Source organism: Equus caballus, chromosome 23 (assembly GCF_041296265.1).
Source record: "Equus caballus isolate H_3958 breed thoroughbred chromosome 23, TB-T2T, whole genome shotgun sequence".
Classification (NCBI taxonomy): Eukaryota; Metazoa; Chordata; class Mammalia; order Perissodactyla; family Equidae; genus Equus; species Equus caballus.
Window position 1 is genome coordinate 14504628 of NC_091706.1, and position 15406 is coordinate 14520033.

The 15406-nt window shown below is 44.1% G+C and overlaps 1 protein-coding gene across 1 annotated transcript in view; it reads left to right on the forward strand.

Annotated features, from left to right (window-relative positions):
- FBP2 (fructose-bisphosphatase 2) overlaps positions 1-15406 on the forward strand; it is a 53153-nt gene that overhangs the window by 9203 nt on the left and 28544 nt on the right. Inside the window, exons 4-5 of the mRNA XM_001495721.5 lie at positions 11561-11701; positions 14091-14228. Of these exons, the coding sequence (XP_001495771.1) occupies positions 11561-11701; positions 14091-14228 (279 nt within the window). The remainder of the gene's footprint in view (positions 1-11560; positions 11702-14090; positions 14229-15406) is intronic.

Sequence of the window (15406 nt, forward strand, 5' to 3'; positions counted from 1 at the left end):
GAGTCAGAGGACTGTCAAAGGTATCTTGCTCCCTTTATCTCTAAGGAGCAATGCTGAACACCATTTGGGGCAACCCACACTGTTTTCAGCCCTCTGTTGGTAGATTTTCCTTTTTCTTGAAGTAGAGACTTTTCATTTCCAGCAAAGTCATAGATTAGACAACGTGAAAACTCTCCTGCTTCAAAATATCCGGAACTGCTGGGTAAAATATGTCATCCATACCTTTAAATGCACAGCTGAGCTCATTGAAATGAACAAGCAGTAAACACAGGTGAGGGGCAGGGACCAGAATCACAGGAAAGCGAAAACCAGACGCTAAGGAGAAGGACTGATACTGGCTCTGTCTGACGGAAGGAGCAAGTTGTGGGTCTGAATAATTTAAGGGTATGGGTTGTAACACCCCTACAGGGTCAGGAGACCCCCTCCCCCATTGTTACAGTTAAGCAAAGCTTGCCCAAAGTCAACTCTTTCATTGACATAAGAACACACAGATAGGGGCCGGCCCCGTGGCTGAGTGGTCCAAGTTCCGCATGCTCCTCTTTGGCAGCCTGGGTTTGCAGGTTCGGATCCCACATGCAGACCTACTCCACTCATCAGCCATGCTGTGGTGGCAACCCACATATAAACTAGAGGAAGATTGGCACGGATGTTATCTCAGGGACCATCGTTCTTAAGCAACAAGAGGAAGATTGGCAATGGATGTTAGCTCAGGGCAAATCTTCCTCATAAAAAAAAGAGTAGATACATAGACCAATGGAACACAAAAGAGCAACTACAAATCAACCCACACATGTACATATGTATGTGTGGCCACCTGGTTATGAAGGGGCAACATTGAAGTTCATGCTACTTCAGTAAAAGATGATCCTTCACTAAATGATGCTGGCCCCAGAGAATCTCTATATGAGAAAGAATGCACTTGACCCTACACGCCATACCGGAGATTAATTAAGAAAGGTTAGAGACTTAATTGTAACAAGTAAGGCTATAAAACTCCTAGGAAAAAACCACAGGAGAATATCTTGACGTCTTTCTGGAAGGTAAAGATTTCTTAAGGACACAAAAAGCACTAACCATGAAAGGAAAGGCTAATAAATTGGACTTCACTAAAATTAAGAACTTCTATTCATCAAAGACAACATTAAGAGTGAAAATGCAACCACAGACTGAAGGAAAAGATTTTCAGTATGTATCTCCAACAAAGGACTCATATATAAAATAAAGAACTCCTACAAATCAATAAAGAATACTGTCAGTCTAAACAAAGGAATGAGCAAAGGCATTGAATAACACTTCAAAAAAGAAATTTTCTCCCCAACTGATTAGTAAGCATATGAGAGATGCTCAACATCCTTAGTCATCAGAGAAATGGACATTAAAAGTATAATGAGACATTATTCACCCCACCAGAATGGCTAAAATTAAGAAGACTAACCACACCAAGTGTTGATGAAGAAACTAGAATTCTTACTCATGGTTGGTGGTAGCAGAAGATGATGCAAACACTTCAGAAAACTTTTGATAGCACCTGCTAATGCCTAACATATATTTATACACTAAAGCCCAGCAAGTCCACTCCTGGTATGCACCCGGGATACATGAGTGCTTGTGTCTGGCAAATGATTCGTCATAGCCCCAAACTGGAAAAAAATCCAAATGTATATCAACATTAGAATGGGTAAATAAATTGTGGTATACTTGTACAACAGAAAACTACATAGCAATGAAAAAGAACAAACTACTACTACGTGCAACAACATAGATAAAATCACAAAGACGTAATGTTGAGAAACATAAGGCAGATACAAAAAAACGCATGCTTTGTAATTTCATTTATATGAAGTTCCAAAACAGGCAAAGCTAATTATTTTTTGTTTTTTAAGGAAGATTAACCCTGAGCGAACATCTGCTACCAATCCCCCTCTTTTTGCTGAGGAAGACTGGCCCTGAGCTAACATCCGTGCGCATCTTCCTCTACTTTATATGTGGGACGCCTGCCACAACATGGCTTGCCAAGTGTTGTGTAGGTCTGCACCCGGGATCCGAACCGGTGAACCCTGGGGCACCATAGCAGAACATGTGCACTTAACCGCTGCGCCAGCGGGCTGGCCCCTACTAATTATCTTTTTGATGTCCAGGTGATAAAGTCCAGAATAGAGGTTACCTTTGGGGGAGGTGATGGCGACTGAGAGAGGGCAGGAGGGAGTTTGCTAGGTTGCTGGAAATGTTCCATAGATTGATCTTGGTGGTTATGTGAGTATATACTATATGTAGGTAGAAATTCATTGAGCTGTAAAATGAAGATTTATGTGCTTTGCTATATGTAAGTTATACCTCAATAAAAAGAAAAATAGTCTACTTTCCCAAACCATCTGCCACCAAATACATTGAGCCTGGAGTAATGGAGATTACTAATATGAAGTGAATTTTTGGAGTACTAGGACCATAATGGGGAAAAAACAAAAATTGAACCTTTCTTTTTTCCATGCACTGAAAGAGATTACAGATGAGTTAATGAGTTTGGTGGAGAGGTGGAGGATGAAACCAGAAACAGAAAAGAATCTTTCTCTGATCTTGTCTTGATGTAGGAGAAATTCTGTCTAAACATGAAGACAAGAGAAGAAAATAATAAGGGTTGTAATGAATAATTTTAATTACCAAAAAACTGCACTGCAAAGAAAAAGACATTGTAAATAAAGTTAAAGGCAGATGACAATCAAGGAAAATATTTGTAACACATATAAGGCATTAATATCTTTTATATGTAAAGAGCTATTAAAATCAACAAGAAGATGAAAACTCTGATACAAAAATAAGCAAAGACATAAAACAGGCAACTTACAAAATAAGAAATAAAGATGATCAATAAACATATAAAAAGTTAGTTATAAAAATGGAAGCTAAAATAAAAAAGATGTCTTTTTTTCACTCTTTTTTAAATCTCAGAATTGTTTTGATATTTAAAAATATTAAGAGACATCAAAAAGATAATAAAGAAATACTATAAATAACTCTACACACATAAACTTGACAACTACATGAAATGGACCAATTCCTCAAAAAGTGTGCTACTATTATTCACCCAATATAAAATAGATCATTTGAATAGCTCTATAACTACTAAGAAAATAGAATTCAAAGAACAAATCTCCAGGCCCAGATGGTTTCACTGGAGAATTATACCAAATGTCTAAAGATTACTTAATCTCTTCCAGAAAAGAGAAGGGGAAGAAACACTTCCCAATTCATTTTATGAAGCTGGTATTAGCCTGATTCCAAAACCAGATGAAGGCAGTTCGGAAAAAGAAAACTACAGACCCATAGTTCTCATGGAGTGATGCAAAATCTTCAACAAAATATTAGCAAATAGAATTCAGCAATACATAAAAAAAATTATACACCATGAGAAAGTAGGGCATTCCAATGGTGGAAAGCTGGATCAATCTTCAACAATCAGTCAATCTAAACTACCACATCAACAGGCTAAAGAAGAAAAATCATATAATCATATCAACTGATGAAGACAAACCATTTGACAAAATTCAACATTCATCCAAAATTAAAAAAAAAAAAACAACTCTCAGAAAACAAGAAATAGAGGGGAAACTTCCCTCAACTTGATAAAGAATATCTACAAAAACCCAACAGCTAACATCACATTTAATGGTGAAAGACTGAATGTTTTTCCTTTAATATCAAGAACAAGACAAAGATGTACAGTCTCACTACTGTTGTTCAACATAGTGATGGAAGATCTAGCCAGGGCAGTAAGACAAGAAAGAGAAATAAGAGACATAGAGATTGAAAAGGAAGTAATAAAACTGTCCCTCTTTGCAGATAACATGGTGGTCTATGTAGAAAATCCCAAGGAATCTACAAAAAGCAAAACAAAAAACTAACTTCCTAGAACTGATAAGTGAGTTCATCAAGGTCACAAGATATGAAATTAATGCACAAAAATCAGTCGAATTTCTATATATTAGTAATAAACACACGGTAACTAAACTTTAAGGTATAATACGATTTATAATAGCTCAAAAAATGGAATAGTGTAAACCTAACAAAACATATACAGTATTTTTATGCTGAAAACTACAATATGCTGATGAAAGTAACCAAGGAAGCCACAGTGTGTCTTGCGTGGAGAGATATACCAGGTTCATGGATTGGAAGACTCAACATAGTAAAAGAGGTCAATTCTCCCCAATTGATATGCACACTTTCTCTCAAAATCTTGGCAAGATTTTTTGTAGATATGGACAAGATTATTCTAAAATTTAAGGCAAAGGAACTAGAATAATTAAAACAATTTTGAAAAAGTGTAGAGTGAGAGGAATCAGTCCCAATTTCAGGACTTATCATATCACCACAGTCATCAAGACTGATATGAACAGAGGGATAGACACATGATCAATGGAACAGAGTAGAGAACCCGGAAGGGATCTCACAGTTTCTGGCTAACAGATTTTTGACAACGTTTCGAAAGCAATTCAATGGAGGAAGGAGTCTTTTTAACAAATGGTGCTGTAGCAATTGTACATCCACAGGCAAAAGCCTAAGCTTCATACCTTATACAAAAATCATCTCAAAACAGATGATAGGTTTAAGCATAAAACTTTTACAATCAAGCATAAGAGGAAATTTCCAGGAACTAGGACTTGGCGCAGAGTTCTTAACATGACACCAAAAGCACAATGAATTAAAAAAAAAAAAAAGAGGGGCCAGCCTGGTGGCGCAGTGGTTAAGTTCGCATGTTCCACTTTGGTGTCCTGAAGTCTTCCAGTTCAGATCTTGGGTATGGACCTACTCGCTGCTTATCAAGCCATGCTGTGGTAGGCGTCCCACATATAAAATAGAGGAAGATGGGCACGGATGTTAGCTCAGGGCCAACCTTCCTCAGCAAAAAGAGGAGGTACATGGTTGTTCGTAGCAGCTTTATTTGTCATAGCTCACAACTGGAAATAACCAAACTGTCCTACGGGAGGTGAAATGTTAAACAAATGCTGACACGTCCACACTTGGAGAACTCCTGAGCAATAAAATGGAAGGAACTATTGATACGCATAACAACTGCGCTGGATCTCAAGGGCATTATGCTGAGCGAAAAAGCCAAGATCCCAAACTGTCTGATCCCATTTATGCAACCTTCTGGAAATGACGTGTTTACACTAGAGATGGAGAAGAAATCAGTGTTGGCCAGGGTCAGGGGTAGTGGGGAGGGATAGCACGAGGGAGATGTCTGTGGTGATGGAATGGTTCTGTGTCTTGACGTGGTGGTGGGGATATGAATCTAACATTTGATAAAATGGCACAGAGCTAGACCCACACTTGATACCAATGTCAGTTTCCTGGTTTTGATATTGTACTCTAGGAAAATACATAAAATGTAACTATTGGGGGAAATCGAGTGAAAGGTACACAAGATCTCTCTGTATGATCTGTGCAACTTCCTATGAATCTATAATCATTTTTATTTATTTATTTATTTTTTTGAGGAAGATTAGCCCTGAGCTAACATCTGCCGCCGATCCTCCTGTTTTTTTGCTGAGGAAGACTGGCCCTAAGCTAACATCTATGCCCGTCTTCCTCTACTTTATATGTGGACACCTGCCACAGCATGGCTTGACAAGCAGTGCATAGGTCCACACCTGGGATCCAAACTGGTGAACCCTGGGCCACCAAAGTGGAACATGCAAACTTAATGTCTGTGTCACCGGGCTGGCCCGTATAATTTATTTTAAAATAAAAAGTTAAACATAATTTTAGGAAAAACCTAAACTTTAAACAGTAGAGATTGATTAAATTTAGGGGTTGCAATAGACTATCCAACATGCTCATGAAAAAGTATATATGCCTGTATACATATGTATGTGTATAAACGTACATGTGTTAATTGAATGCAACGAGCATGGGCCAGATTGCACTAGATGGTAAGAAAATAGACATGCACAAGAAAGTCAGTCCTTGTCACCATGGAGCTTACAGTCTATTTAGTAGGTCAAACATTAAACACACTAGTAAAGTTGCGTTGGAAGCTTCAGAGGGGAAGCACTGGGTGCCATGGCATCGAGTACCTGGAAGACTAAATCTTGAGGTCATGGAAGGCCTCCATGCGGAAGCTGATGTTTCAACTAAGACTTGAAGGCTGAGTTCCTCAGGCAAAGGGCATGAGGAGAAAGGAGAGGGCCATTCTGGCTAGAAAGAAGGGCATAGGCAGAGTGCTGGAGCCCAGGTGCCGGGTGGAATGTTCAAGAAGAAAAAGAAGCTCAGTGTTGCTGCAATGTAGGGCCTGGGTGGGTGGGCATGGAGAATGATGTTGGATGTGACCAGTCAGCCAGCAGGGGCCACATAATGGAAGACCTGGTAAAATGAGTTAAGAATATTGAACGTCAAGGCAGCGGGAAGTCAATACAGGCTTTAAGGAGAGAAGTGACATGGATGCAAGCAGAGCAAGGGTGGAGCAGGGGGACCAGGCAGGAGGCGATGGTCTCCAGGACCAAGTGGTGGTGAGGACGGAGAGGAGGACATGGATCTGTGAAGAGTGGCTGCTGGGACCGACTGACTTAGTGATTGAGTGGAGGTCGTAGGGGAGGGTGAGGAGTATGGTCTGGGAAAGGGAGGGACGGGTGACTCCCAGGCTTCTAGTGGACAGATGATGGCGCCATTTGCTGAGACAGGAGCAATGGGAGAAGAGTGGAGATTTTAGCGGGAGGGTGAGATGGGGCAGATGAATCCCATCTTAGATGTGTTGAGCTTGAGGCGTCTGTGGGATACCTGAGCAGGGATGTCTGATGGGTAGGTGGCTCCAAGGCCAGGCTCTCAGGAGAGTGAAGATGGAGCTCTGGGAGGCATTGGCACCTGTGTGGGGCCTGGAACACTGGTTGTGGATGAGGCTGCTGAGGAGTGTGTAGAATGAGAAGAGGAGAGAGCTTTATTAGTTAGGACTCTGATATAAATGGTAGGGATGGATCAGGAAACCCCAAGGCAGGAATATGGCCAGCCTCAGAGAGGGCCTGGGCCAGAGAAGGGTCGGGCCGGGAGAGAGCTTTTTCCCTCACAGTCTCTCATCTTGCTTTCTCGCCATGCAGCTGCTTCATCCCTTCTTCTCTCTGTAGACCAAGTTTTCTCTGATTCTCCGGCCAATGGCAGAAGAATGATGGTCACCCACAGCTCCCAAGTTGACATCAACCAGAATGTTTTAGCCCCAAATCCAGATTTCTGGAGCAGAGATTGTGATTGGGCCAGTTTGGGTCAGGAATCTATTCCAGACCCCATTCAATTTGTGTGTCTCCCAGCAGCTAAGAGCCCCACTTCGGACAGCGCAGCAATTCAGCAAGTCCATTTTCCAAATGCTTAGATGCCCAAGGGCTGAGGAGGAGCACCAGCCTTTCAGGGGCGGGAAGAAGAGGAGCCGGCAAGAGCAAACGAGAAGGCACGTGTAGAGAGAGAGGAAGAAGGCCAGGGGAGGTCTCCTGGACCCGAGTTCAATGTGGGGAGGGGGGCATTTCCCACACGGCACCAAAAAGTTCTTGGATATAGCAGGGTGTCCAAGAATTCAACTCAATTCTGACACTATCTACCCAGAAACAGCATCAGAGTCCACAGGTTAAGAGTTCAGTCCTACAAGGCTGCCCTTCTCCCACCACTTCAGATCCCAGTTACAAGCCCAAGCTATCACCTGTGCTTCTAGATCGGAGGCCCCCACAGCCCCCCCTTGCATTTCATTAATTTGCTAGAGTGGCTCACAGAACTCAGAGAAGCAATTACTAGATCACTAGTTTATTATAAAAGGATATAACTCCGGAACAGCCAGCTGGAAGAGATGCACAGGGCAAGGGATGTGGGAAAGGACGCAGAGCTTCCATGCTCTCTCCAGATGTGCCATTCTCCCTGCATCTCCACGTGTTCACCAGCCTGGAAGCTCTCCAGGTCCTGAGCTTTTGGATTTTTATGGAGGCTTCATTACTTAGGTATGATTGATTACATCACTGGCTGTGGATGACTGAGTGTGAACCTCCAGCCCCTGGCCCCTCCCTGGATGTTGGGGGGCAGGACTGAAAGTTCAACCCTCTAATCACATGGGTGGCTCCTTGGCAACCACCCCCCATCCTTAGGTGTTTTCCAAAGGTTACCTCATTCACATAACAAAAGACACCTCCATCATTCATTTCATAAGGAAATTCCAAGGGTTTTGGGAGCTGTGACCCAGAAACTGTGGACAAAGACCGAATATATATGAGAGATATGTTTTGGCCATCTGAATGACCAAATATTTATTTCTTATAAATCACAATATCTCAGGCCAGAAAATAAGGAAGTGGATAGAAGCTCAGGAGAGACACATCTCAAAAAGGAGGCAGCAGCCAAGGGATCTGGTGCTCCTGAGAGGTCGGGTAAGAGGAGGACTGGAAAACGTGTGCCTGATTTAGTAGATGGGGTCATCTGGCAGCCTGCAGTGGGGACAAGAGAAGGAAGACAGCCAGTGTAGACAGGTATTCTAGATTCCAGGATCTAGATGAAGACAGAGATAGGGCAATAGATGGAGGGAAGTCTTGGGATCTAGAAAGTATTTTTAGTTATTTTTTAAGGCCAGGGAGTTCTGTGTGTAATTAAAAGCCAGTGAAGCCAGTTGGGGAGGAGTGGTTCTCTTCAAGCCACAGTGCAGGGACCCGAGGACCAAGGAGAGGGCGCGATGCAGAGGCCGCAGGATCGTGGCTTGGAGAAAGGAAAGTCTCTGGGCTAGGAGAAATCGGCAGAACAGAACTCCAGTTTCTTACACGGAAAATATGATCTTTCTGATGGCTAGCGAAGGTGTTTCAGAAGCTTCAATGGGGAAGGCCAAAGATTTTGATAAAAACTTAATAGCGACTTTGCCGTCCACTTTTCTGAAGGTTCTTAAGAGATCATGCTTTAGAACAGTGGTTCCCAAGCGTTAGCAGGGGTCAGAAGCACTTGGAAGGCTTGTGAAAACACAGATTTTGGGCCCAGCCCTGAGTCTCTGATTCTCTGTGTCTGGGTGGAGCCTGAGAACATGCATTTCTAACGAGATCTCAGTTGATTCTGACACTGCTGGTCCACTTTGAGAATCACTGCCCTGCGGCCTGCTTCTCGGAATCTGCAGTTGCCCTGGGAATCTGGAAATAAAACTAATTTATTAAACACGTGCGGGCCAGCCCCATGGCCGAGTGGTTAAGTTCTTGTGCTCCGCTCTGGCGGCCCAGGATTTCACCAGTTCGGATCCTGGGCGAGGACATGGTATCGCTCATCAGGCCACGCTGAGGCGGCATCCCACATGCCACAACTGGAAGGACCCACAACTAAAAAAAATATATACAGCTATGTACCGGGGGGCTTTGGGAGAAAAAGGAAAAATATAATCTTTAAAATAAAAAAAACACGAGCAAGTCGGATAAAGGGGAATTTGTTGCAAAAAAAGTGTTAGAATGAAAGATGGTGAAAGTAAGGAAGAATTATTAAAGAGAACATGCCATTTTTAAAGAAGGATAAGGTTTGGTTTTACAATAAAATTGTTAGGATGTTACTAGCAAAGGGCGAACTGGCCCCATATTCCGTGACAGTTGAGAAGGACTCTGGCTTAGCGTCAAGAGATAGGGGTCCAGTCCCAGCTTTCTCACTCACTGGTTTCAAGATGCTGTGTGAGCACTTTTCTGACCTCCATCTCTTCTCTTTCAAATAAGGCTCAGAGAGCCTTTCCATTGTTTCACAGAAGCATCATGTGAAAGTACTTTGAAAGATATAAAGTCCCATATGAATACAAATTATTATTTTACCCTTAAGAAGCGATTCTTTAGGAGAGTTCATCAGCCTATTTCCAATGTGCATATAATATTTGGGTTCATACTGTTGTTCTGTTTTCTGTTTACATAATCACTAAATGTGTCTTCATAATTTGAAAGGTATTTCTTTCACCTCTGTCACTTTAAGATTCTTTGGAATTTCTGCTTAGCAGGAAATCTCCAGACCTGTGTTTTGGCTAAAGACTCACTGGTGTCTAGAGAGTGTAGTTAAATATCTGAGGTAGCTCTGCCAGAAAACAGACAGTAGAGAAGCAAATGACAGAAGCAGTGAGGCCAAGAATTTCTAATGTAACCCTTGCACACGGAGCACCACAATCGGCAGGTGTGATGGTGTGTGAAGTGAGTTTGGAGCCTCAACATATGTCATACCCATCTACCATAGTCTGTGAAGCTGAATCTATCTGGATCTTTTGATTTGAAAATAGTTGAGTGAAGTCTGTCCACCCATTCACCTTTCCTTCAAAGCTCCTCTCACATTGGCCATCCATGATGATGTTAACCACGGAACCAGAGCCCGAGTGTTTGCCAGAATTCTCCCCTCCCTCAAGGGTTCACTGTGTAGTCAGAATCCCAGATGAAGATGGAGAAAGAACTGAGCGTGCCCTCCTCTCCCTCCCCCACCCCAACTCAGCTCCTCACAGTGAAGGCCAAAAGTTTGCTAACCAGTTTTCCAAATTCCTAAGATTTGATTCTCTTGCCTTTAAGAGCTCAAGGAGGTAGGGAGGGAAGGGACCTTCAAGAGATATTGGGAGAAGTGGGTTATGAAATCAAGTTTCAGCTGCAGCTCTGTCCCTCCATCAAGAAGGTTTGCTGTTGGGGCCGGCCCGGTGGCGCTGCGGTTAAGTTTGCACGTTCCGCTTCTCGGCGGCCCGGGGTTCGCTGGTTCGGATCCCGGGTGTGGACATGGCACCGCTTGGCAAAAAGCCATGCTGTGTCAGGCTTCCCACCTATAAAGTAGAGGAAGGTGGGCATGGATGTTAGCTCAGGGCCAGTCTTCCTCAGCAAAAAGAGGAGGATTAGCAGTAGTTAGCTCAGAGCTAATCTTCCTCAAAAAAAAAAAAAAAAGAAAGAAGGTTTGCTGTTTCTTCCTCAGCCTCCCCACCTTGTCCTGTCTCTCCGAATTCCCACTCACATCAGCACTGTTAGTGCTGCTATGCCAAAGAAAAAGGCTTCCTCAAGAAAACGTTCGGAATTGTAGCCAGGGGTCCTGGAGCAGGGGCAGGGACAAGGTCTTCAAGGGGCAGCAGCTGGAAGAGTGTAGAACTGGGCCGAGCTGCTGAGTTTGACTCTGGCTCCGAAGCTTCGTGGTGTTGGATGAGTTTCCACTCGCTCAGGCTCCCAAGTCCTCACCCGATGCCTGGAGATGATGCAGATAACTATCTCAGAGCATGCTGCACAAAAGCAGAGCTCAGTGATCTTAGTTGTCATTATAATGGTTAAGAAGCATGGCTTTTGATTATTAAGGGGGCCTGTGGTTTTAGCATCTTGGAGTGCTTTTCTTGGCAGGATGCAGACAATTGTGTCAAGAAACAGGAAGAAGTCCAAGAATGGCCTTTGTGATGGCTCAGCTAGAGCCATGCATTAACATGGCAGATTGTCTCCTCTAGATGTAGTCGTTGCAGCTGGAAATTCTGAGAACTGCACTTTCTTTAGTGGTTCCAGAAGATCTGAAGTCCAGGCCTCTGACAAAGTGTTCTTTCCACTGACAATAATATGCCATGTTTCTCTTCTCTCTTCTGCAGACCTCAGAGGACGAGCCTTCCGAAAAGGACGCCCTGCAGCCTGGCCGCAACATTGTGGCTGCGGGCTATGCACTCTATGGTAGTGCGACCCTGGTGGCTCTTTCCACCGGACAAGGAGTGGACCTCTTCATGCTCGACCCAGTAGGTACCCAATATGGCAGCATCGGCACTTGGGACACCATGGGAGAGGCTTTGGCTCAGGGTGCACCTGAAGGGTTCTACAGACACAGCTCATGCTCTCCACCTCAGTCACAACAAGAGGGCCCAGTCTGCACAAAGGCAGGCCCAAGAACTTGTCCACACATCTGATCTCTCCTTATTAGCCTGGAAACCCTTTGGATCACAGCACTCTACTAAAAAGGACATTTGAGCAAAAGCTGGTGTAGAAGCTTGGGGCCTGTTTGGGAGGTTGACTTCAAGTTGAAGGAGCTTATGGCAGCTGTCACAGATGGAAATACCATGGAGGGTGGCCAGCAGGTTTCTCAGGCGGGGCCTTAAGGAACTGTATGCTGTGTGACTTTGCAGGGCTGGTAATTTGATTTTATCAGAGTACACGTTTTGTTCAGGCACAGAGGGACCACCTCATGTGAACCAACCTCTCAACTGTTAGAGAAACCACAATGTCAAGGCATTCATTTACAAGCGAGAGTTACTGTTTCTGAGTAACAAGAATCTGGTGCCTGACAATCAGGTCTCTTCTCAGAACATGTGGGAGGCCATATTAATAATCAGCGGTTGTTAGTGATCACACAGCCAGGACAAAGCAGTATATTTTCCAGGTTAGGCTAAGACTCCTTGACCATCTCTGTTCCACAATAGAGAACAACTCTCCAGGGGCCTGAGCATCCCCACCCCCAGGCCCAGGGTGAATAAACAAGTGAAGGCTGTTGTTTAGATAACAGTTGTGATAAGCAAGAGAGAAAAGAACCCTGGCTCAACTAAGCAAAGGATGCTGCTGCATTGATGGGAAAGCTGAGGCCCCAGGCTAGGATGGGTCTAGAGGACCAGGAAACAGGAGTCGCAGGAATGGTCTTGCAGCATGGCCAGTCTGGTCTGGACCCACCCCTGATTCTGTGTCTCTTGCTCAGGTTTCAGATGCCAGGAGGAGTATCTAATTTGCCAGGACAAGTCCAGCTGAGCTTGGGTCAGAGGAGGCTCAGACAGAGTCACCCTAGGCTGCATCCAGTGAGGAGAGTTCACTCTCCAAAGGAAGCTGGGGCGCTTTTAGGAAGTGGAAGCCCATGCCGGGCTGCTCCAAAGCAACGAATGTCCATAGGAAGTTATTAAAGCTCACGACCAGAGGCCATCGAGAGCACACCTATAAGAAGATGTCGGGTTTACCGAGCCAGCGAGCGTGCGCTCTAGATGGGCTGTGAGGCTGTGCTGAGAGGGGGTTGGGATGGGCCTAGTATAGCTCGGGGGCTTTTGCTTGATGATTCTAAGGAGGATTCGAGAAAGAGAGGGCCAGTTCTGGGCTGAGTGTTGTCTAGAAGTGGGTACAGTTAATGATTATACATTTCAGTAATTTTTATCTAGGCGGTGGGAAGATTGAAGTGAGGGTAGAGAGTTATTGGTAGAGAAGTAGTCATCACTTCCATTCAGCAGAAGAAAGGAACGTTTAGCTATTTTTATGGTGGCTGAGTGTCCTTGTCACTGTCTTATTTCAGACACGATCAGCGTGGCCTTGTCTCTGTATTCTGGGAGTGTCATCTATGTTCATTAGGAAGCTTCTCGTCTTTCTGCCAGCTGTGAGCTGCCATCTTGGGAGATTTTCACTTTCTCAGTTTTCAAAGTTCATCGAACTTAACGGGATAGCTGCACGTCCCTGGGGACCAATATCACCGACACTCAGATACGGGGTGCCTGAGAGAAGTCCTGTAGAGAGTGACCATGGCAGCTAGAGGGGGAGTAGGCACAACTTTATTAGCAATTCTGAGGATTTCTTTAATTTGTGTCAACTATTCCTTATGCCAAGTGAATATAGTTTCTGAATGAAGGGATTTCTTCTTTTCCCTTCTAAGAGTTGTTGGGGTACCAGCAACTTTTAATGATTTCCAAGATTGAGTCATTAACATAAACAAAATAACTGGACCACAAACTAGTGTCAACCTGTGTCTCCCACCTTAATGACAAATCCCATCCCCAAATTTCCTCTCCTTGTTGATTGCCCAGATCTTCCTGAAACATTCAGAATGAAACATTCAGTAGGGGCATAAATACAGCCAGTTTCCTTGTAAATGAGTAGCCTAGCTGACAGTGAAAGTTACAAAGGAAACTTTCCCCTTTACCTTTGAATTATTTTATCTCTTGTTATATTACTGCTTGAGCTTCCCGTGCAGACTCAGTGTTGTCACGGTTCTTTATACAACTCATAAAAACACCACTGGACAGGCCGTGGAAGGACTTGGCAGCCTCCTAAGTTCTTCCACAGGTCACATGTTCTGATGCTCTCTGATCATTGTGGAGTGTGCTGTTGGCTTCTGTTTCCTGGCATCTCTCTTCTTCCTGGTGTTTCTCTTCATCTCCGTAGGCTCTTGGTGAATTTGTCCTGGTGGAAAAAGATGTCAAGATTAAAAAGAAAGGAAAGATTTACAGCCTCAATGAGGGCTATGCCAAGTATTTCGATGCAGCCACCACGGAATATGTGCAGAAAAAGAAATTTCCTGAGGTGAGTGAAGAAAGCTAAGGCAGTAGCTGGGAGAATGCTGTCTCAGTGGGTTCCTGTTTTGGTGGTGGCTTTGGGGGCCTGGCTGAAAGAGGTTGGTGCCACTGTTTATGGCTCTGGTCAGTATGAGTATGGCAGACTCTACCTTTCTTCATAAGCAATCAATATCACTTATAGCTAATCTTTTATATGCTCTAATATGAGGGCCTCCTGTTTATCCCACGTTTTAGGAAGCTTTTTGACTCTCAACGTGATCACCGAGTTCTGGACTTCATGTGGCAACTAACACAGCCCAAACAATCCATTAAGTGTGTCCACCATACAAAGAGAGCCTTTAAGACAGGTATGGGAGCACAGTCAAAGAAGTTCCAGATCAAGTGTGTAAAGTCTGGCTTAAACTGGAAGTGGAGCAAAAACTTGTTTACAAATGGGATCCTCTCTCACCAATTCTGGGGGAGGTCATAAGGGAGCCCCTTTCTCATATGGTGGACAGGCAGTGGGGTGGCGTGCCAGCCTGGCTGTCCTTGAAGCTCCTCATGAACTCCAAGGAAAGAGAGCTCGGGGTTCCACGGGACCAGGTGGCACTCAGTCAACAGGATTCTGGGACCGGGCTTTGCTGCCTCATGTGGGCTCTAGAGGCAGGCTGCCCAATTCAATTCCTGATTTTGATGCTCAAGCTCTCTCAAGTCATAGTCGACATCAGCACTGTCCAGAAGAACTTTCTGACAGGAGAGAAATGTTCTGTATCTGTGCTGTCCAGTATGGTAGCCACTGGTCACATGTGGCTGTTGAAGGCTTGAAATGTGGCTCATCTGTCTGAGGAACAAAAATTGTAATTTTTCTTAATTTTAATTAATTTAAATTTACATAGCCGCAGGAGGCTAGCGGCTACCGTATTGGACAGCACAGGCCTAGAAGAAAGGGAAAAAGGTTGGCTATCTGGCCCTGACCTTCTAGTTGTCAACCTAAGGACTGTTACCTTGTGTAGATCCATTCTGCTCAAGTAAGAGTGGGCAGTAACTGAGTGTTCAGGATGCAGGGGTACAAGGCCCAGGTGCCCCCGTGTGGGTGGAGAGGAGAAATGCATGACGGTAAAGAGAAGGCGACTAGGCTAATCCTTCTGGAGTGTGAGCTGTGCTCAAAAGTGAGAAGATGTTTGACAGAAGAAGAATGTGTTCCCT